The sequence below is a fragment of the Penicillium roqueforti genome, assembly GCF_015533775.1.
Source record: "Penicillium roqueforti strain LCP96 04111 chromosome Unknown scaffold_08, whole genome shotgun sequence".
NCBI classification, from domain to species: Eukaryota; Fungi; Ascomycota; class Eurotiomycetes; order Eurotiales; family Aspergillaceae; genus Penicillium; species Penicillium roqueforti.
Window position 1 is genome coordinate 265,907 of NW_024067572.1, and position 23,257 is coordinate 289,163.

At 49.2% G+C, this 23,257-nt stretch overlaps 5 protein-coding genes across 5 annotated transcripts; 3 read left to right on the forward strand and 2 right to left on the reverse strand.

Annotated features, from left to right (window-relative positions):
- Positions 1 to 95: 95 nt before the first annotated feature.
- Positions 96 to 1,701, reverse strand: LCP9604111_4179 (NADH:flavin oxidoreductase/NADH oxidase family protein; the record flags this gene model as incomplete). The annotated part of the gene is made up of 6 exons (XM_039071849.1): positions 96 to 161; positions 220 to 807; positions 865 to 884; positions 941 to 1,360; positions 1,467 to 1,569; positions 1,633 to 1,701. 6 exons carry the CDS (start codon positions 1,699 to 1,701, stop codon positions 96 to 98), a joined length of 1,266 nt encoding a protein of 421 aa, XP_038929741.1.
- Positions 1,702 to 2,538: 837 nt separating this feature from the next.
- Positions 2,539 to 4,622, reverse strand: LCP9604111_4180 (uncharacterized protein; the record flags this gene model as incomplete). The annotated part of the gene is made up of 5 exons (XM_039071851.1): positions 2,539 to 3,613; positions 3,673 to 4,021; positions 4,109 to 4,187; positions 4,262 to 4,481; positions 4,552 to 4,622. The coding sequence occupies 5 exons, from the start codon at positions 4,620 to 4,622 to the stop codon at positions 2,539 to 2,541; spliced, it is 1,794 nt and encodes a 597-aa protein (XP_038929742.1).
- A 2,150-nt stretch (positions 4,623 to 6,772) lies between these two features.
- LCP9604111_4181 (uncharacterized protein) lies at positions 6,773 to 9,067 on the forward strand (the record flags this gene model as incomplete). Its single annotated transcript, XM_039071852.1, has 2 exons — positions 6,773 to 7,166; positions 7,263 to 9,067. 2 exons carry the CDS (start codon positions 6,773 to 6,775, stop codon positions 9,065 to 9,067), a joined length of 2,199 nt encoding a protein of 732 aa, XP_038929743.1.
- Positions 9,068 to 10,234: 1,167 nt separating this feature from the next.
- Positions 10,235 to 11,606, forward strand: LCP9604111_4182 (uncharacterized protein; the record flags this gene model as incomplete). The annotated part of the gene is made up of 2 exons (XM_039071853.1): positions 10,235 to 10,404; positions 10,508 to 11,606. 2 exons carry the CDS (start codon positions 10,235 to 10,237, stop codon positions 11,604 to 11,606), a joined length of 1,269 nt encoding a protein of 422 aa, XP_038929744.1.
- A 3,107-nt stretch (positions 11,607 to 14,713) lies between these two features.
- On the forward strand, positions 14,714 to 22,884 carry LCP9604111_4183 (type I polyketide synthase; the record flags this gene model as incomplete). The annotated part of the gene is made up of 6 exons (XM_039071854.1): positions 14,714 to 14,944; positions 15,013 to 15,426; positions 15,492 to 16,836; positions 16,889 to 18,039; positions 18,090 to 21,983; positions 22,042 to 22,884. The coding sequence occupies 6 exons, from the start codon at positions 14,714 to 14,716 to the stop codon at positions 22,882 to 22,884; spliced, it is 7,878 nt and encodes a 2,625-aa protein (XP_038929745.1).
- Between the last annotated feature and the right edge of the window lie 373 nt (positions 22,885 to 23,257).

Genomic DNA, 23,257 nt, shown 5'->3' on the forward strand with positions numbered 1-23,257 from the left:
ACTCTTCATCTCTCTCTTTGCCTCTTCTTTCTCATCCTCTGTATATTGAATATACCATGCCCTAGAATTTCCCAAGAACATCCATGGCTTAGTGCCTACCAAGGAGGAGCAATGGCAGCAATCCCTTTACCCAATCTCTGAATTTGCGCAGCATAGTACGTCTACCAAACTCGTTAGCAAACCGCCTAAAGCACCCAAAAGCAAAAGAAAAAAACTTACGCTCTCAGCCCCAGCCCCAATAAGAGGCAACGGCAAGAAACGTGTATACCACGGAATAGGCGCCTTATTCAAGGGCATCCGCGCCTCGTCGTCGCCGACACTCTCATCAAGCAACAGACGCGGGAACTTCGGATCAATAGCTGCAGGCCGCCCAATACCAACAAGATCACAAGCATTATCCTTAATAGCAGCCTCTGCCCCAGCACGCGTGCGGAACCCACCGGTCAACATAAGCACAAGCTCAGGATGGCGCTGTCGCACCTCCTTCGAGAACTCGAGGAAGAAGGCTTCGCGCGCTGCGGTGCGTGACGATTCTGGTGCTGCCGGATTGGCTTTGCCGTAGCCCATCATCTTTGGGTCTTCGTAGCTGCCGCCTGAGATTTCCATGAAGTCGATGCCGGCTTCGGCTAGAAGTGCGATTTGCGTCATTGTTTCTTCGAAGATTGTGGAGCTGTGGTCGGCTGAGTTTAGCTTGATGCCGATTGCGAAGGTCGCGGGTACGACTTTGCGTGTTTGAGAGAGGATCTCTAGGACAAAGTGGGCGCGCTTTTCGGGTGTGCCGCCGTATGCGTCTGTGCGGAGGTTTGTCTGGGGTTATGGTTAGTATTGGTGTTGGGCTGGTGATAGGGGAACCGAGTGTCATACCTTGCCGTTGAGGAATTGATCTAAATAGACGTACCATTAGCAAAGAGGTTATACATTTTTTTTTAAAAAAACTTACCAATCAAATACCCATGCGCACCATGTAGCTCAATACCCGAAAACCCAGCATCCGCCATAAGTCTCGCGGTATCAACAAACTGACGAATAACCCTTTCAATATCCTGAGTTGTCATCTCCTTGGGCTGGGTCCAGACCAAACACCCAATCAGCTTCTCAAAATAGCTATCTCCAACCTTCATGGGCACGGCGCTGGGCGCGAGCGTCTGCGCGAATATTCCGCGATGACCTGCAAGGCGGAAGGACTGCCGGCCTGGGTGGCAGATCTGGACTATGGCCGGCGTGCCGTGCTTTTGGCAGGTGTCGGCATATTTCTTCCATTGCGCGACGAGGGAGCTGTTGGTTTCGCTGTCCTTATATTCGCTGTGTAGAGCAGGGTCGAAGGGACTGCCCATGTGGTTCACGTCGACTTGCACGTTTCCTGCTAAGATGTTAGGGTTGGGTGTCCTTTGGGATATGTTTTGACAGTCTAGGTTTCGCGTTTGGCATAGAAGTTTCGACCACAAAATGGGAGAATTAGACCTTACCTGTAAGAATCATCCCCCATCCACCGTCCGACCATTGCTCATATGCATCAACCAGGGCGTTTGTCGGCTGGTTAGTTTTGGCGATCATCTCAGCCATTGCGGCCTGGGAGATATTAGTTCCATTTGTGCATAGCCGCTAGGCGTGAATAACGTATGTGATTTGTACCTTGCCTAGCCTATTCGGCAGAACAAGCCCACAAGGGAGCTTGACGGGGTCTGCGAGGGGAGATGGCATGGCGTATATGTATCGTATGCGATCAATATATACAGTGTAAGGAATTCAGTCTAATGTAATTGGCGATATAGATGAAGTCTAACAGACACAAAACACGCTGTTAATGACGTTAGTCTCAATTTGCTCGCAACTCAAAACGCACACATACCTCTATTCCAGAACAAGAATCTGCAAAGGAAGGACAACAGACACTTTCATCAATTTGTAACTAACTAGTTAATGAGAATTAGCTCTTAGTCATCTCGCGGAGAGATTGATCTCCCCGTCTCGCATTGTGGAGTCTTCAGGGGCCGAGGTCCACGTTGAAGAAATGTGGATTGGGAAATTCGGGGAGTTGGGTTCATCCGTCCTGAATTTTCGAGTCTGCTTGGTATATTTGACGCTCAGTGAGGAACGCCATTACTAACTTAGACTGGAACATGTTGCGACCTCTACAGGTGTTGGCGTAAAGTTGTGAACAAGCTAAATAGTAGGATAATAGTAAGTGATATTAAATTTTGTTCATTCATATGGCAATGCCAGCGAAATGCTAACTATTCCCAAGATGCTAAGACCCCCAAAATGCGAGCCAAAAACCAAAGGAAATAAGTGTTGGGTATTCAATCAGGGGAAAAGAAGTTCGTGTCCAACCTGAAAATAGGCAGAGAAGAAATGTAAGAAACGAAGTGCGCTCGAAACCAACAAAAGACAAAAGGGGGGAAATATCAAAAGTCAAAGGTGACATGCGAGTCCATCACGCAGAGATCCTAAGCGCTGACATATTCGAACAGATGCTTTTTTTTCTGCAAAATGCAGCATGCACAGCCAAGTCTAGGACAAAAACAAAAAGATCAAATCTTACAACTTGGCATTCTTCTCCTCAGTTGGGGAGCCAGTCGCCGTGATGGGTGGCGAGATCGTTCCTAGATTAGAGAGGAGGTGGCCGACCTCGCTCTCCAGAGCACGGACCTCTGTGTGAGGGTCATACATGCGGGCCTTGATCCAGTTGTCCAGCTCGGCGTCGCCCATAGAGCGCAGCGCAATCTCGCGGTCCACCTTGTCCTCCTGGGCAGCGCGCATCACCTTGCGGGTGACGACGACACTGACCTCGCGGATGCGGGTGATATCGGGGTAGAGCAGGCCGCGCTCGAGCTCCTCGCCGGTGAGGGCAGCGGAGAGGGCCTCGCCAGAGGCGTAGATCATACTGTCTGTGACGCGGACGGCCTTGGACAAGATGCTGCCTAGGCCGATACCAGGGAACACGTACATGTTGTTGCCCTGGCCGGGGTAGTAGGTGCGGGTCTCGCCGGCGGAGTTGGTGAAAGTGTAGTTGGGGAAGGGGGAGCCGGAGGCGAAGAGGCAGCGGCCGTCGGTGTTGGCGATGGCAGTCTCAAAGTCACACTCGGACTGAGAGGAAGGGTTGGAGAGGGGGAAGATGAGAGGGGCGGTGTTCCAGTCAGCCATCTTGCGCAGGATCTCCGGGGTGAAGACGCCGCCCATGGTGGAGAGACCCATCAGGATGGAGGGCTTGACGTAGTCGATGACCTCTTCAAGAGTCTTGTACTGCTCGCCGTTGTTGTCACCGCGGGCAAAGTAGACCTTGTGGTCGGCGAGCTTGTCACCGCGGTCAGCGGTGACAAGACCCTTGGTGTCGACAAGGTAGAAGCAGTTGCGGGCTTCGTCCTCAGTCATGCCTTCGCGCATGAAGAACTCGACGATCTGGCGGGCGACGCCGACACCGGCACTGCCAGCGCCGAAGAACACGGCACGGTGGTCCTTGCAGGGCAGACCGGAGCGCTTGACAGCGTTGATGATACCGCCAAGGATGACAGCGCCAGTACCCTGTATGTCATCATTGAAACAGGTGTACATGTCACGGTACCGCCGAAGAGCAGGGAAGGGGTTCTTGAAATCCTCGAATTGGATGACGATACTAGAGATGCATTGTTAGTCGCGGTTTCCATATAGGACATGTGAGAATGAGTCACTTACCCGGGCCAGCGCTCGGTAAGAGCAGCCATCAGCTCGTCCAAGAACTCCCGCTCCTCCTCGGGTGAGATCTTCTCGCGGCGGCTCCCCATGTACAGCGGGTCTTCCCGGAGGGTCTTGTTACCAGTGCCCAGATCGAGAGTCAGAGGCAGGGTGACCTCGGGACGAATACCCGCACAGGCGGTGTAAAGCGCCAACTTGCCGATGGGGATACCCATGCCGTTGATGCCCAGATCACCCAGTCCGAGGATGCGGGAGCCATCCGTGATACATGTGATCTCGACGCTAGGTTCAGGCCAATTGGCGATGACCGAAGCCAGATTCCCGCGATCTTCCCAGCTCAGGTACATACCTAAAACGAGCGTTAGCGTCTCCGGTTCTATTTCGTGCGGAGAAGATGCCAAATGCGGAGAAGACCTCAGTTATCGCTGATACGTACCTTCGGGCTGTTGGTAAATCTCGGACCACCGTTGGCAGGCCTCGCCCACCACTGGGGTATAGATCAGGGGGGTCATTTCCTGCAGGGATTATGGTTAATTTTCGTCGCCCCAAGATTTCCCGGCCCAATCACGTGTCTCGGTGCTTGACGTACCCTGAGATGGTCTGTCACCAGACGGTAAAACAGGTGCACATTGTTCTTGCGCAAAGTGCTAAGGTATAGGAATTTTTCGATAGGTGTGCTCTTCAGACCCAGCTGTGCCAGGCATCGGGTCCTTTGCGTCTCGTAGCTCTCGGTGCGAGGAGGCGTGAGGCCGTAGGTGCGGAGGTACTTGCGGATGTATGCAGGGTTGGCGGTATCGAAGTTGGCGTTACTAAGAACTATTAGTGACTGCTTTCTTCATTACAAGCCCGAGACAGGTAAGCTGATCTGGGTGGACATACGCAGGCAAGGCATGATTCACAAAGGGAGCCGAGGTGGTATGCGCCCGTTGCTGAGAAGGATAGGGAGCCATTGTGATTGACTGAGAAGACTTCGAGTTTGGGGTAGAAGTGGAATGATAGAAAGAAGAAAAAGATTTGGGAGCAGATGCGAGTCTGTTTTTATGTACTCGAGACAGCATACTAAGATTGCGCTGGGATGTTCGTGCGCACATCATCCAGGAGATTCCGACAGGGTGATGACCAGATAAATAACCGGGACCGCGTGTCAAGGCGACACGGTATAGTAAAAAAATAAGAGTCATGACTTGAAGTCGGAAAGAGTCGGACGAAGGAGAGGGTCACGACCCATGTGGATTCATTTTCGGTGTTGACAGCGAACCGTTGTGCATGAAAGCCATTCTGGAATCTGGATCCCTCCAAAAGCTTTTTCGTTTTGCTTTTTTTTTCTTTTCTTTTATTCGGGAAGCAGATCCAGCAAGGAGAAGTGTATCACCGTGTGGGGACCGGGGGGGGGGCCGACTCCGACAAATGCGGAGATGCAGTCAAATCAGTGTTGAATATGGAATTGAAAGGGCAGAATCCCGAGTTATTGAATGAGACACATAATTTACTATGGAAATTACTTGGATGATCGGTGCGGGATTTACTCATCATTCCAGCCTTGCGGAACTGCACCTGTTTGCCCTCCATCCTCCGTACATATCGATATTGGGGACGTGAGGGGATTGGGAAATTGGAGTATTCGGAGTTGGACATTTACAATTTACACGGTAGACCTCGAACTGGTGACAGCTCCCAAGCAGAATGGTGACTAAAGAAAGACTGTAACCTGATTGGCTGCAAAAGCCGGGGATGGAAACGCCATCGGTCCAAACCCACAGCTACGAGCTTCTAGAGCCGCAGATAGTGCCGAAGTGGAGTCCAACTCTACCCCTAATTGATTCTATTCGGTGTTTGCGTTTCTCGTGGAATTGGGATTTCCTCTTGATTTGAACTTGAGCGTCTTCGACGGTTTCGAGAAAGCGATCAAATGCCATTTGAGAATAGAAGGCGGAGGTCGGCGACGGAGATTGCCGCTCTCAAAGGTCATATGTTGCGCACAAAACATCGCTAGATCTATAAGATAGGAAAATGATATTCGCTGTTCCGATCGGAAGCTCCCCGGTGAGACTTTTAGGCCTCTGTTTCGAGTCCGCCGCGTTGGCGATGATATTCGGCCTTGTGAATGGCTCTCGGTCGCCGACAGAGGGATTTTTGATTACTTATGTTCTCTAGCACGGTTGCGTTATTTTTATTTTTATTTGCCCCCTCCAATTCTTCAATTGTCAGGTCTGGAACCACAAGCTTTGTAACAATTCGGAATCCAGGGATTTCATATCTCGTCACCGATTGGACCCCTTGTCCGGGTAACCTGCCAGCTCTGTGTAACGCGGAAAGCTTCTATTAATAATATTCATTCCTATGCTCTGCTCTACAGTGTACATATGGAATAGTTACGGAGTACGGAGTACATATCTCCGAACTCGTCAGGGCTTTTCCCTGCAGTTCCCAACGTTGGGACGGGCTTGGAAGGGCTTGGCTATCTGCCGCGTGGGTGTACATTATAGAAATGAATGAATGCATTAGACATGTCATTCTGAATTACGGAGTATATGAGGCATATATGTTCACATGCATATTGTCTCCTTTATACAGATCAAGGTCTCCCTATATGAAGTGGTACGCAGTTCAAAAGCGCGGAATGGATAAATCGAGGATCAAATGAAGCCAACATCGACATACATCGAAATAAGCCCGATCTAATTGGAACTAGTACGCCGTATGTATTGCCATGGTTGCATAGGCTACGTGAATGGCCCGGCTAAATCCATAGCTTTCCCCAGATCGCGGATCATCGATTTTTTTACATAATCGCTTCATTGCTTCAATTGCTTCAATTGTTCAATTGCTTCAGAATTTCATATATCTTGATCATTTCTTAATTAGTAAAATCTTCAAAAAACATTCCGGCTTTAATATACATACTTCACTAGTAAAAAGATCTAGCACAAAGAACAAACATCTACGTCACACTGTACGGGTGATGTTGTCGTCATGTGCTCAAAACAGGTTCCCCGAGCTTAACTCCTCCCTATAGAACCTCAACCTTCATTGAGCTTCATCTACGGAGTACTCCGTACAAACATTACTATTAGCTCACATAATCCAGGGCCTATTCAACATGCCCTCCGAGACTGAACCCCTCCTCCCTCGCTACGAGGATGACACCTCCCGTCAGCGACACCTCCACCAAAAGCTACATAGCTACCAAATAGTCCGCGCCATCTCCGAGGGCTACATGCCAACAACTGAACAAACCATCGCCAACCTCCGTACCCTTTTGGCTTCTGATGTGCTCAACCTGCGCAATCAAGATATAGGCAGCGACGGTCGCCAACTAGTGCGGGACAGTCGACTGTGGATCCAGGTCTTTATCGAATTTCTGCAACAGAAGAACAGCCAAGACCAGCTCCAGGAGTTTTTGTGGCGCCTGGCCCGTTCGCGTGTCGAGGTGGATAGAGACAGGCTTTCGAGACAGGCCGCCCACGTGAAGGCGCGGGCAGATACTAAAGCTGGTGGGTCGCGCATTTCCGCCTCTGCAACTCTCCAGCTTCCGGGCTTGGCAAATGCAAATTACAAACTGATGATCGTTCACTAATCCCCGCGCGTAGCATATGACAGCTTCCGCACTGTCGCTGGTCTGCTCCTGACCAATGCTGATTTTCGTCTTTTCGTCGATGACGTCGTTACCGTTGGCCGCCAAATCTTCGCTGATACCACTGAGTCCCTCGCTGAATCTTCCAAGCTCGTTGCTGAACAAGTCAAGCCGTCCGAGGAGGAAGAGCAGGCGCTACAGGGCCCCGGTGCCGATGAGGGGCATGCGCTATCGAAGGCCGAGGTGGAGGAGGAAGTTGCACATGTCGCGGATGTGACCAGCAAAGGGATCGCTCAGACGACCCATGACGCTGTCCAGAGCGCTAAGGAGCACATGTCGGGCCGAGAGAGGGACACATTGCTATTCCGACTGAAGCAGGCGGTTCAAAAGCTTCGGGAGAGAACGGACTACTCTGACTCGGTGGCGACACTTGCTCAATTGGTATCACGCTATGCTAAGATCTACGCGGATGTAGCAGAGGATACTGCTTCACTTGCCCAAGAAGACCTGGAATTCAATGCTGACCTCAAGCGGGCGGTCGACGAATTCTGGATTCTCTTGCGGTCCTTCGGTAGCGCAGAAGAGTGGGATCGGCTACAGGAGAAGTTCCACAATGTCTTGCGTCATGCAAACAAAGATCCCGAGTTTGATGATCTACTCGGAGAGGTCGGAACTTCGTTGCAGGAAATGCTCACCAACCCCGAGTTCTTCGACTCGGCGCCGCAGAAGCTCGATAAACTCAAGCAACACTCTGACAAAATAGGCTCGGAAACGGGCCTGCGAAAAGATGTGGACGAATTTTTAGCACAGACCAAGCGCACACTGAGAACCGTGCCGGAAGACCCAGCCGTCTCCAAGTTAATCAACGCCACGAAGAAGGTGTACCACGGCGCTTGGGGCGCCTATAATAACAAAAAGGCCGACCTCCCAGCAGACTTGGTGAACGTCTTCCTCCCAGTGCTCCTCCGAGCAATCCAATATATCCCAATCCCCCGCCTAGAGATCTCGGCTCCAGAAATGGACCTCCTCCTCGAGAACCTAGTTCTTGAACCCGGCCACACAGTAAACTTCTCCTCCTTCCTCCCCTACCGCATGCATCTCCTCACGCGCAATGACATCGACGTGGTGAAAACCCATTCCAAGCGCACAGAAACACTCATGAAAACAGCCTTCACAGTCACCGTCCAGGGCCTAAACATCAGCGCCGAAGACTTCGGCTACTGGTTCCGCACCCACACAGGCTTCTTCCACCTGAAGGACGAAGGCATAGCAAGCTTCTTCCTAGACCGCCGCGGTATCGACATCTCCCTAGACATTGAAGTGGGCCGCGGCAGGCTGGAGCAGATCTTCTCTTTGCGTGGAGTTCGCGTCTGTATCCACAAACTCGACTACACGGTCAAGCGTAGCAAGTGGAGATTCCTCTTATGGCTTACCAAGCCATTGCTAAAGCACCTCGTCCGGCGTGTGCTAGAGAAGAAGATTGCAGAGGAGATTGTTGCAGCGACATTTGCGCTGAATCGTGAGCTAGTCTTTGCCCGTGAGCGGCTGCGTGCTGCGCGCATCGCTAACCCGCACGATCTGGCCACGTTCGTGCGGGCTGTCCTCGCGCGCCTTAAACCCGCTGACTCGGACGTCGAGGCTAGAATTGGTCTTGAGCCGCTGAATAAGGGTGTCTTTAGGGGTGTTTATGCTCCTGGAAGTATTGTCAAGACCTGGAATGAGGAGGCTACAGGTGCACAGGAGGCTATTGAGAATGGGGATGAGACGCATGGGCTTGGTCATACCTGGCGTAATGATATCTTTAATGTTTCCGGGCACTAATTGTGTTACTTATCTGATTTAGGTGTTTGGGGGAGTTGCTCTACTTAATTACAGCGTGTTTATGATTTTATGATGAATCCGAACTATCACCGGATGTTAACCCGTGCTCGGTGCTTTTGTTTTCCGTTCTAATGCTCATCTCTTGCTTCCTTTTGATCACATAATACTCTACTAAATTAAGAGTCCTAATCGAGTCTAATATTGTTGTAGGGGTAGTAAAACATACGGGTATCTTCTACCCAGGTCCTTCTTTGAAAAACACTCCAATTTCTCTAGATTGATCTCCTATTTGGACGCAGTATAGGTGACCTTAGGAGTAACACCAATGATTAGGGTGAGCAAAATATAAAAAGACCACGAGATTCGGCTTTTCGGCTGCTCCGCAACGAGGAAAGGGATTGAAGGCTTCGAGGTAGATAGCGCTACATATTTGTCTTGGCCATGTGTAAGGACAAATTCCCTTTATATAACTAGGAAAAATACCAGACGTTCTTAAACAGCGATTTCGCCATTCACTTACATAAAGCCATCATAGATCATACAAGCTCGGGTACCTACTCATCCAATCCGAACAATAATTTTAGATCCTCTATTATATAGGAATTAACTGTGGGAGACGACAAACAGGCTGCTTGTAGGCCATATTACTATCCTTGCTGTCGGACTCGAAGTTATCCAAAAGCAAGAAGGCATACACATATTCCAGCTTTGTACATCGATGTATATCTATGCTGTAGATAATTGAGCAGCAGACAATGTAACCAAATAAAGCTGCACCATAAATGAATAAAACTCTCGATGATATTCAGATGTTCTCTGGTCAAAAGCTAGTACTCGTTCATATTGTACTCAACATCACTCATCGTTCATTGGTTGACCACACTCACACGTGACACGGCTAAACATTGTTCCTCTTTTAGGCCACCTAATGTAGATCTAAGCATTGGAGCTGCGGAGCAAACATCTCCAATCTCTAATTCTTTATTCGAAGAACACCAGTGACACGAGCGAGTGCATTCTCCATGTTGATTAATTAAATATTACAACAAATCCACCAAACCTTTAGCTTGTCGAAGCTTCACCTACCTACATACCTCGGTCTACACAAACACAAAAGCTCCACATCTCTCCGAGCGCACGAGCAGCTGCTCGCGCAGCTCCGCTGAAATGCAATTATTACGACTCCTGGTCACACTAGCTGTAGTGCTATTCTCAGTTGTTGTAATCGCTGCTGAGGATTACTACAAGGTGCTTGGTCTCGCGAAGTCCGCGTCGGAGAGGGACATCAAGCGCGCATACAGAACACTAAGCAAGAAATACCACCCTGACAAGAATCCGTGAGTGGAGCTACTATTCTCTTATCTCTATTTTCATGCTTTCATTTCTCTACGTGGCTCGCACATTACACTCGCACAAGGCAATTGCTAACCTTCCTCGCAGCGGCGATGACACAGCGCGCGAAAAATTTGTCGAAATAGCAGACGCCTACGATGTGCTTTCGACCACCACGCTGCGCAAAGTGTACGACCAATATGGCCACGAAGGGGTGGAGCAGCACCGCAAGGGCGGAGCGGCCGGCGGCGGCGGCCACGATCCATTCGATCTGTTTTCGCGATTCTTCGGCGGGGGTGGACACTCCGGTCACGCGCCTGGACACCGCCGCGGACCGGACATGGAAGTGCGAGCGGCGCTACCGCTGCGGGATTTCTACAATGGGCGCGAGATCAACTTCCTCGTGGAGAAGCAGCAGATTTGCGATTCGTGTGAGGGAACGGGATCCAAGGATCGACAGGTTGTGACTTGTGATCGGTGCGCAGGGCGTGGTATCGTTATTCAGAAACATATGCTTGCGCCGGGGATGTTCCAGCAAGTGCAGATGCAGTGTGACAAGTGTCATGGGCAGGGAAAGAAGATTAAGAATCCTTGTCCTGTTTGTGAGGGGAATCGGGTCGTTAGGAATCAGGTTGAGACTAGTGCTACTATTGAGCCGGGGATGGGGAAGGGGACTAGGCTTGTTTTTGAGAATGAAGCTGATGAGAGTCCGGACTGGATTGCTGGGGATTTGATTGTTGTTTTGGATGAGAAAGAGCCCGAGCTTGGAGAGTCGGAGGAGGAGAGGACAGATGGGACGTTTTTCCGGCGGAAGGGGAAGGATCTGTTCTGGAAGGAGAGTCTTTCGCTGCGCGAGGCGTGGATGGGTGACTGGAGTCGCAATCTTACGCATCTTGATGGGCACATTGTTCGTCTTGGACGTGGTCGTGGTGAGGTCGTGCAGCCATTGGCTGTCGAGACTATTGCCGGGGAGGGCATGCCGCATTACTCCGAGGGTCATTTACATGATCACCATGAAGAGAATGATGAAGCGGGCAATCTGTTTATTGAGTATACTGTTGTCCTGCCAGATCAGATGGAGAGTGGGATGGAGAAGGACTTCCATGCTCTTTGGGAGAAGTGGCGCAAGAAGATTGGAGTTGATTTGGCGGAGGACTCTGGGCGACCGGTTGTGCCTCCGCCGGCGGAGGATAAGGATGAGCTGTGATGATTGCGTTTCCAAGCCTTGTTCATTTTTGATTCCCTTTTCTTTCTATGGTCATTGTATATTGATTGCATCTGTTGATTTGCGTGCATTTTACGGCTATGGGCTGGATTAGATTAGACCCTTGGCTTGTATTAAAATGTTGGATATGATATACAATAGACACGGCCTGAACCCTACAAGCTAGGGGTCTGCTTTTTTTGATTTGAAATAAAATTGGAGACAATCCAATTGGACCATTGGTTTGAACTTTGTCGTCATACGTGACTCAATTTAAAGCCAAAGTTCTTCTGCGGACTTCTCGCTTCAATCGATACACGTGGGGCGACGAGGATACTGTTCATGCCGCCTTAATGCCAGATGGAGATCGACGATCTGGAAGATCCGGCCGGGACACAGTTCTATACCCAATGCACGAGACTCCAGATTCTGATTCTACCTGACACTGTTTGGTCGCGATGCATACCCCTCGTATGAGGGGTTTTATGGCGCAGGACGTAAACAAAGAAAGGCGTACAGCGCATAGATCTATGGCGATGGTCTAACTGGAATAGGCCTTGAATGACAGGGGTATAGAACAGGGGTTGGAGGTTGTAGCGAATGAGCTTAGTTTACCTCGGACTACACAAATTCCACTTCCTTGACCGTCATTTCATGTTCGTGTTCAATGTGACTGATATCAATGTGTCGGATGTTCGTTTGAAGGTTCGGCTAGGTGCTCTCTCCATGTGCAAGCATCCACTTCGCGGGTACAGGCTCTGTTTGGGCTTTGGAGAGTTGGCTGTTCCTATTTATTGCATCAGATTTGGGTTATTTCATAAAATTCCTTAGTCTAATTCCGTGGGCCCCATTTTATGCCCTATGTGTTGTTGCTTTGGGGACATCTTCAGGACGAGTTTCAATAAGGACCGAAACATACATTGTCCCTTCACTAACACAATAGACCTAGGATCTCTGATTCAGTATCCATATCCCCTTAGTACTCCATGGAAACACGCCAAACGGGTCAGGGATGGGAATAAAGTGTAATCAATCTGTCAAAGTTTCGCCCGTAAAGCCAAAAGTTGAAACGATTGAGAATTCTCCACAAGCCTCATCCCGCCCTATGCGAAGTAAATATCCCTAAAAATCAGCTACAACCCGAGATTTCAACCTATCGGATGGCCTTACAATATAGGCAAGGATAGACACAGCCACCTCGTACGAACTACCTGAGGATCTACAAACCTTAGGTAGACTAGATTAGACTACAACACACAGTTCGTGCAATCTGATAGGGCTAGTGAATGGTTTGCCAGCATCGTATTTCAAGCTGCAGTCCCTGCCTCTAACTTGGTGGGTCTATATGTACCCCGTATGACGGTTGTCGTATGCGTATGCATCATGCACTATCTTTAATTTGGGAAAACCCACTATATGCAATGAGACTAAATGGGGGAAATATCCAATACATACTGTCCACGTTGAGGAGAAGGTGCCTAGATGCAGCTATAAACAGACTTTGGTGAGACTGATGGATGGCACGCGGATTCGGAATCTAGGCCGGACAGACGCGGTTTGCCTTCGGATAGTGTCATAGTACGATAGGAAATGCAAAGGGGCGCATACGGAAGCACTAGTGACAATGCCGTCAGAAAAGGATTGGTCAATCACGTCGATATATCCAAAGTTTGATGGATTCAAGTGCGTTGTAGCAACTCTTTTCGTGGAGCGGCGTGTACCGTGCATAGTGCATCAAAGAAAGCTACGGATATTGCTTCAAAAGCTCCAGTTGTGGAGCTCGTGAACCACGGAATCATGTTCTTCGCCCACACTGCCGTGTGTTATCTCTTTTCTTAACTAGTAAAACCCAAGGGGCTGGCTGAGGGGGTTCAAACAGATATATCGGCTATAGCGGGTTGCGGTGTGGGATTGTGGTGATTTACGATCTAATATAATCATTTGATTTACTATGTCATGCTTCAATTTAGTACTTTGATAGATTTACAATTTAAAGGGTATAGTACAGAATAGGGTTGTGCTAGCTCCCTAAAGTGAAAGTAGATTAGATCCATCAACTTATACCCATCTTGCCTTTTTGTGAACGATTAACTGTACAGCTTTGAATAGACGAAGGGTCTCACTATAATTATGAATGCTGTGTATGTTATAAGTACATTTTAACCCGGGGCTGATCTCCTGCAGAAATACAGGGAAAATATGCTGTAAGACGGCTTAATATTCCACAGAAGTTTCTAGGGCAAACGGGCGAATGGTAATCTCATATCTATAGAGTCCTAGTATCAGGATAACCAATCAGCAGTGCATATTTTAGCGTTTCAACGCAAGAAAAGAGCCAAATGCCGAATTTGATAGCGATCGACAAACGTTAGCCTACAGGCTCTGGTAACGGCAATGCGTAGACCTAGCGTCTAGGATTTGATTTGATGGCCTTGCATCCAACCTATTGGTTCGGTAGTACTCTAAGGTTCGTATATATGTAACCATCTATATCTGGAAATATGTATATACGCCCATTATTGGTATAGGAAACTGATGGTATTCATATGACAATGGTTCACTTAAGATAGCATCACAAATAAATCATACTTACCAAAATACATCTATGTGTAGGCCAATCATGCCTATAGATAGCATAGATTTGCGGTTCACTGGGAAAAGTATATACAAAGGTACATATAGGAATAGCAAGCATGAAAGCCCTTGATTTTCCAAATATACCAACAAGCGTGCTATCCACTATTTTAATGAACACAGCTAAAATAGGAAACCCGCGAAATCAGTAAAAATTCGTACCCACCGGCCAGACTGCCAATCTCGGGTTTCCAATGGTGCTTTGAGCTCCCTCGTATGCCTTCATTGGCGTGGTTCCGCATCGAGGTTGATATATGAAGAGGAGGTATGGGTTCTTGTTTGCTATCAAAATTCTCTTTCGTCTCAATCATCAGCTATCTTATATTCTCACTCTATCTTTACTTGATCTCTTACCCCATCAGTGTTCATACCTTCTTGTTTATACTTCTTCCTCATACCTCACTCTTCGTCTACCTTCCATCTCTTCTAGACCCGGACTTATTGCTATATTAACGATATCTTATCTGTATCGGAAGATGCGTCCCCTCTCGCTGAAGACAGGCTCCAGTGGCGATGGAGCCATGCCTTCTGATGCTCTGGAACCCATCGCTATCATTGGCCTAGCCACCCACTTTCCAAAGCAAGCAACAACCACTGAGGGTCTGTGGGAGCTTCTCCTACAGGCCCGCTCGACGTGGTCATCGATACCCAAAGAACGCTTCAACTCAGATGCCTTCTATCATCCAGATCCCGAGCATGGTGGAACGGTAAGTCATACCCGAGCTATGACAGACCAACATCAACATGAATAATCGGTTAACAGATATCTGTCTAGTTTCATGTCCAAGGAGGTCACTACCTCTCAGAAGACCCCGCCTACTTCGATGGCTCCTTCTTCAATATTACCAAGAATGAGCTCCTGACATTGGATCCGCAGCAGCGGCTGGTACTCGAAAATGTCTACCATGCCTTGGAAAATGCTGGCATTCCATTGACCAGTGCTGTTGGCTCTAACACATCGGTTTTTGTTAGTGGATTCAACCATGACTACCTAGGTATCCTCAATTCAGACCCAGAAACCACTTTGAAATACAAACCCACCGGTGTCACCAATGCCATTCTGTCTAACCGTGTCAGTTGGTTCTTTGACTTCAGAGGACCCAGCATGACCATTGATACGGCTTGTTCTAGTAGCTTGGTGGCACTGCACCTCGCTGTACAGAGCTTACGTGCCAATGAGACAATTATGGTATGTTACCATATACCTTGTGTTGATATTGATACTATGCTGATAATATGCTGATAACGTTTAAGGCTGTCGTCAGTGGTGTGAGCATTCTTGAAAACCCCGCGGAAACCATCGGCATGAGTCACCATGGTTTGTTGGGACCTCAAGGGCGATCTTTCAGCTTCGACTCCCGTGCCGAAGGCTATGCGCGAGGCGAAGGCGTGGGCACAGTTGTAGTGAAGCCTTTGAGTGTCGCTATCAGAGATGGAGATACCATCCGTGCGGTCATTCGAGAGACGGGAGTCAACCAGGATGGCCGCACGCCAGGGATTACAGTTCCTAGCGCAGATGCCCAAGAAAGACTAATCCGTGAGGTCTACTGGAGAGCCGGCCTGGACCTCGAACACACAAGATTCGTTGAAGCCCATGGCACTGGAACAAGCACCGGTGACCCTATCGAAGCGGGCGCTCTTGCAAGAGCATTCAAATGTCGCCGAGAGACTCCGCTTTACGTCGGGGCGATCAAATCTTCCATTGGGCATCTGGAAGGTGGCTCAGGTGTGGCAAGCCTCATCAAATCTATTCTAATACTTGAGTCTGGGATTATACCTGCAAACTTTGATATGAAGCAGACAAATTCCTCTATTCCTGCAACTGAGTACGATATTGCATTCCCTACCGAGGCTCTTCCATGGCCATCTCCGGGCCTGCGAAGAGTGTCAGTCAACTCATTTGGAATTGGTGGCACCAATGCTCACTGCATCCTTGATGACGCCTACCACTATCTGAATGACCACCGCCTTACAGGCGCCCACCGCACCACATCCACTGTTCCTACAACACAGAAAATCAACAGCCGGCTCTTGGCCCTGTGTCGAACAGGAACGGAATCAAACCATTTCGTGACGGATTCATTCGATGACAGCGATCACTCTGGACATGGTAATACCTTTATGGACACACCCACAAGCGATGGCTTTTGTGAATCACCAACATTCGCATCATCCACATACACTAGCTTGATCGAAAAACCAAAGCTGTTCTTACTCTCGGCTTTTGACGAAGATGGCGTCAAGCGGAACGCAGCTGAATTAGCCAAGTACTTGAACCGAAGAATGATGAAGTCAGTCCTCCATGACTATCTCCTTGATGACCTGTCCTTCACCCTGTCGAAGAAACGATCCCATTTTCCCTGGAGGAGCTTCGTCATGGCATCCTCAGTCAAAGAACTCGCATGGAACCTGTCAGAAGCGAATTTTGCCAAGCCAATTAGAACTGCCAGAGTTCCGGAGGTTGAATTTGTTTTCACTGGCCAAGGAGCTCAGTATCAGGCTATGGGCCGAGAGCTCATGGTCTATCCTGTATTTCAAGAGTCCGTGGAGGAAGCATCGGACTATATCCGGCGGCTCGGTAGTCCGTGGTCGCTACTTGGTAATCATTTTCTTGCCTCTTTTGTCTAATGTGCTTGACTAACGTATCACAGACGAACTCTTGACTGAAAGACAGTCACCCCGAGTCAACTTGCCTGAGATAGCTCATCCGCTGTGCACAGTCTTGCAAATTGCGCTCGTGGATCTTCTGACCAGTTGGGGAATCTTCCCAAAACGTGTAACGGGTCACTCATCCGGCGAGATAGCCGCCGCTTACTGCTCTGGCAAGCTATCCCGCGAAGGTTCTTGGAAGGTTGCATACTATCGTGGATACGTATCATCCAAACAGCTTTCCGCAAATGGAGCTATGATGGCCGTGGGCCTGGATGCATCGCAACTGCAACCTTATCTGGACTCTGTGAGGAAGGACAACGCCGGGGAGCTCATCATCGCCTGCCGCAACAGTCCCAAAAACAACACCGTTTCTGGAGACGAAGCTATGATCGACTGCCTCAAGAGTCTTCTCGATGCTGATGCCATCTTTGCTCGAAAGTTGAACGTCAAGAATGCTTATCACTCGGCCCACATGCATGCGATCGCTCAGGATTACCTTAGTCTAATGGGAATGCTTTCTTTTGGAAGGCGGCTGGCAGCTCCACATCAAGTGCATATGTTTTCCACCGTCACAGGACAACAAGTCCAAGAGGAACACCTGCCTGCACAATACTGGGTGGACAATATGGTTTCTCCTGTTCTTTTCACAAGCGGGTTGGTTGCAATGACCTCAAACCAAATTTCCAGTCATGACTCGATTGATTCCACGGATTCTCTGCGCCTTATCGTGGAAATAGGGCCTCACACAACCCTTCAGAGTGCCATCAAAGAGACATTGGCCTCGAAGAGCCCCAAGTTGGAATTTAAGTACCTAGCCGTTCTCAAACGGACAGATCACAGCCTCAACACTCTACTAACTACAGTCGGCTTCCTAGGTTCAAGTGGATGTGAACTAGATCTTCATGCTGTGAACCAAGGTTCTTGCTTCAAGGCAAGAAGACGGCCCAGACTGTTGGTGGACCTGCCGCCATACAGCTTCAAACATACCGAGAAGATTTTATTTGAGTCTCGACTGAGCAAGAATCTGCGAACTCGAAAGTTCCCTCGTCATGACCTCTTCGGTGCACCTATCACGGATTGGAATCCTACAGCCCCAAGATGGAGACATTTTGTCCGATTGAACGAAAACCCTTGGTTAAGGGATCATGTGGTAAGTTCGAAGTTGTCTCCAAAATAGCCTCACTCATTGACACAGCCTAGGTCACTGGAAACTATGTCTATCCTGGTGTGGGTTATTTGATCATGGCAATTGAAGCATCGAGGCAGTTGGTCGGCGAGGCAAAGATCATTGGTTTCCAACTACGAAAAGTCAACATCCGAAGAGCCTTGATTGTACCCGATACCAAAGAAGGAATTGAGGTTTCCTTGGCAATGGCAACTGTCGAAGACTCGTCATCGTCGCGAACGTGGAGGCGATTCCAGATAACTTCCTACAATGCATCGAGCGACCAGTGGACAGAACATTGCACTGGTTACATCACCGTCGACCACGAAACAGCTTTCGATCCAATTGACAATGGCCGCGAAGCAGAAGAAGAAAGCCGAGCATTAGAATCCGAACTTTTCCGCGCAAATGAGACATGCGCAAAATCCATGGCTTTCAAATCCACATACAACAACCTCCAAACATCCGGCCTCAATTTTGGTCCTTTGTTCCGAAACCTCGGAGACGTTCGCGCAAGTGCCTGTGGACTTGGTAAGGTTGTTGGATCAGTTACAGTCCCGGACATTGCACAGTCTATGCCAAAGCAGTATCTACATTCTCATCTCATCCACCCTGCCACAATGGACAGCATGATCCACTTGATGATCGCGGCTGTTCTCGACTTTACCGGAAAGTCCACCCTGGATCAGATCAGATTGCCGACTTTCATACGCAATGTCTGGGTATCAGCAGATTTGAATTCAGCCCCAGCCCACAAATTCACAGGACATGCAACCGTGTCTATGGTGGGATCTGATAAATTTGAGGGCCAAATTCAAATGCTGGATGAGGAAACAAACACACTTCGCATCCGCATGGACGGTATTGAGCTCACTCCACTGGAGTCTGGTCTTGCTGAAAGTAGTGAGCGAAAATTGTGCAGCGCAATTGAATTCAAGCCCGACCTCCATTTCATCGACTCAAAATCGGCCTGTGCACTAACTTCTCTCAATGCTACCGATGACACTGAGGCTTTGTACTGGGTAAAGCGTCTTCAGCTTGCAACGATGCTCTACGTCATGGATGCACTGGACGAGCTCAAGGATATTGATGCCATGAAACTCGATTTGCACATGCGAAGATTCTTTGACTGGATGGAGCATATGCAAGGATTGCTCGAGCGCAATGAAATAATACATCTGCCCTACAGTGAATTCCAATGCGCTTTTCAAGACGAGGCTCTCAAGGAAGCCATTGGCAAGGAAATCGAGGCCCACAGCGCCGAAGGCGCCATCACAGCCCGAATGGGCCGCAATATTGCTCAAGTCGTGCTCCAGGAGACTGATCCTCTGCATCTCATGTTTGGTCAAGACGCTGTGATGGAACAGGTGTACAAGGAAGGCCTTCACTTGTATAACCTGCCGCAGCATCTACAGAGCCACTTGTCTCTCCTCCGGCACCAGCATTCCGAGCTGAACATTCTCGAGATTGGTGGTGGCACCGGCAGCTTCACTGCTGAAGTCTTGGCCGTCCTTTCTCCAGACCTTGCGAAGGACAAAGGAAGCATTGCCAGTTACACATTCACCGACATTTCATCCGGCTTCTTCGAGAAAGCAAAACAGCGTTTCCAAGCATGGTCCGACATCATGAACTTCCAATCGCTCAATATCGAGCGAAGCCCTGTCGATCAGGGACTTCAGCTAGGGACATATGACTTAATATTCGCTGGCAATGTCATCCACGCTACTGCAAACTTGCAGAACGCATTGCAGAACCTGCGATCTCTATTGAAGCCGGGTGGTCAGCTCATCATGCAGGAAGGGATCCGACAGGACTTCCTGTGGTACCCACTTGTTTTCGGTCAGCTTCCAGGGTGGTGGCTAGGCGATGAGCCATGTCGCCAGTGGTGTCCCTACATCCCGGCTGAAGAATGGAATCCTGTGCTGCTGAAAGCGGGATTCTCAGGAATTGATGTCGAGTATCCCAGTTCGAACGATCCAGATTTGACATGGCAGAGTATTCTGGTTTCTTCTGCCATCGAAACACCCAAGGAGAAGTCATCTAATACTGCGGTTATCTTGACGTTCGGTACATTGAGATCCGAACAAGTCATTAAAGACCTCCAAGGTCTTCTGCCGGAATTGGGATACACGAATATCCTTGTTAAGGAGCCTGCAGATGTGAAAAATTATATCCTGCCTGATGCACTTTTCGTGTCATTGATGGACTTGGAGTCTCCTTACCTGTTCGATATGGACGAAGCGGAATACCACACACTCAAGAAGATGCTCAGCGAGTGCCAAAATCTACTGTGGGTGACATGCAATCCTCTCATACAGCCACACGCAAGTATGAGCATTGGTCTTCTCCGAACAGTGCGCTGGGAGCGGGATGCCGATGGCTCAAATATCGTCACCCTGACAGAGGCGGAGCCTGACATCACTTCGCCAAAGAGCCTTGCTACAGCTATCGGCAAGATTGTCCAGCGGCAATTTGTGGACAACCCGGAGAATGATCGCCACGCCGAGTACATGTTGCAGAATGATCTCATACACATTGGCCGTTTGAACGAGTGGGAGGCGGCAGATCAGTTTCTTGCTGCACAATCCTCTCAGCAAGCTCCTCCTCAACTTCAACGCCTCGGTGATTATGATCATCCCATTGAGTTGCAGGAGACTGCTGTTAGCACCAGCGAATACCACTGGGTCATAGATAAGGAACATGAGACACCGCAAAAAGACACCGAGGTCGAGATTGAGATTCGAGCAATTGGTCTCTCTTCGAATGTTTATGCCGACCGCCTCGCGAATGAGGTTGCTGGTGTTGTGACCAAGGTTGGGCCTGAAGTCGAAGGCCCGGCCCCGGGTGACAGAGTCATTTACATCTCAGGCGACAAAAAGGGTGGTTGTATCCGAACACATGGTCGAGCTGACCAAATGCAGCTCGTGAAGATCCCCGATGAGATTTCATTCGAAGTCGCGGCCGGTTTGGCTTGGGCATACGCGACAGCAATCCAAGGACTCGGGGAGATAGCTCATCTGGCACCCGAGAACACTATCCTGATCCATACCAGTGTAACGGATATCAGTCAAGCGGCCATTCAATATGCCCAGATGATCGGAGCTACAATCTACGCTACTGTAGCAACCGTCGAGGAACGTGATTTGCTGGTCTCTAACTACGGTATATCCCAAGACCGTATCTTTTCCAGGAGGGATCTGAGCTTCATCAAGGGTATTATGCGGTGCACAAACAATACTGGGGTTGACGTCGTCTTCAACGCACTGAGCGGCGAGGCACTCCGGGGGTCAACGGCATGCCTCGCTCCATTTGGGGCATTTGTTCATGTGTCGAATCTAGATCTGCGAGCTGATACTACAATTGAGCTAGCCTCTTTACCTCGCAATGTGAGCGTCTACACCGTCGACATTCCTTTACTGGCTCAACATCGACCAAAATCGGTTCGTCTTCTGCTCATCGAGGCACTGAGACTGTACTCCGCAAAAAGGATCGGTCAACTCCACACAACTGTCATGGACTTTACTCGGATCAAAGAGGGTATTCAAACTGCGCATAGCGGAGAAGCAGCAAAAGTTGTGATTACACCTGATCCGTCCAACATGGTCCCTATGGTCCCACGACCTCTCCAGCCTTGTCACTTTGATCCACGCGCCTCGTACGTTCTTGCCGGTGGCTACGGCGGCTTAGGCCGAAGTTTAGCACGATGTATGGCATCTCGTGGTGCAAAGAGCCTGATTATCCTATCTCGCTCATCAGCTTCAAGCTCAGAGAAAATGGAATTGATTGGCGATCTCGATAGAATGGGATGCAAGGTCCATTCACTGATCTGCGATGTGGCCGACCTCTCTAACCTCCAACAATTGTCCAGAGCAGCCTTTTCTAACTTACCGGCTATCAAAGGATGCATCCAAGCATCCATGGTCCTGCGGGTAAGTCCCCGGTCCTCACTCCTCGGTACTAAATATACACAAACTAACATATTCGTAGGATGGCGCCTTCGCCGGACTCTCTTTCGATGACTGGAAAGCAGCCATTAGACCCAAAGTCCAAGGTTCCTGGAACCTGCACACAGTCCTACCGGACAGCATGGACTTCTTCATTATGCTCTCCTCAGTCGCAGGCATCTTCGGCAACCGCGGGCAGTCAAATTACGCCGCAGGCAATACCTTCCAAGACGCACTTGCCGCATACCGTGTTTCGAAAGGCATGCATGCAGCTAGCATCAACCTAGGCAGTGTATCGAACGTGGGCTGGGTAGCCGAGAACCGAAACTCGATGCGCACGCACACAGCCACGTTATTCGAGCTTTTGCGCGAAGAAGAGGTCCACGCAACGGTTGACTTCCTTATCCGCGATCAGCAAGACGGCGGAAATGCATCACCGCGCTCACAGCTCATCCTCGGTCTGCCGACCGCGGAGATGTGTCGCCAGAACGGAGTGCCTTTACCTACGTACCTGAATTACTCGATGTTCACGCACTTCCGTAACACGGCGACAGCGAAGAGCAGTGAGGTGTCTCTGCAGAAGACTGTCAGCACTGCTGCGCTTTTGTCGGCGGCTTCTGGCTTCGAGAGTGCTGTCGTTGTTGTGTCGGATGGGATTGTTGAGAGACTTGCTTCGCTGCTTGCCATTCCTTGTTCCGAACTCGATGCACAGCGCTTTAGCTTTGGCGGCATTGACTCCCTTGTTGCTATGGAGTTTCGCGCGTGGATCATCAAGGAGCTTAAGGCTGAGGTTTCTTTGCTTGATATTATGGGAGCGGAGAATATTAGGGCTTTGAGTGAAAAGATTGCCGGCAGGAGTCGTTTAATTGGAGGGTCTGGTGCTTAATTTTCCGCGTGGTTTACTTATCTTTCTTTTTTTTTACGAATCTTCTGGGGATTATCTTTCGATACTGATTAGCGTTGAGCTCTCGTGGTTTATTGATTTCACGTCTGATGCCCCGTTACGAGATATGATCATTCTGCATCTTTCTCTTAGGACATTTTCCAATCTCTTTTTGGTTCATACACTTTAAGACTAGATTCACTAACAGAATGCCTATGAGCATTTCTACACATTTTACATCGGAAAAGATTTAAAGATTTGATAAATGCGATACTTCAATTTTGTCCACCTGAGTCACTCTTTGCGAATCCATTTCGACTTATTAATAGTAGGAATATGCCATGCTTGCATTAAAGAAAAATAGCTCATCGAAACC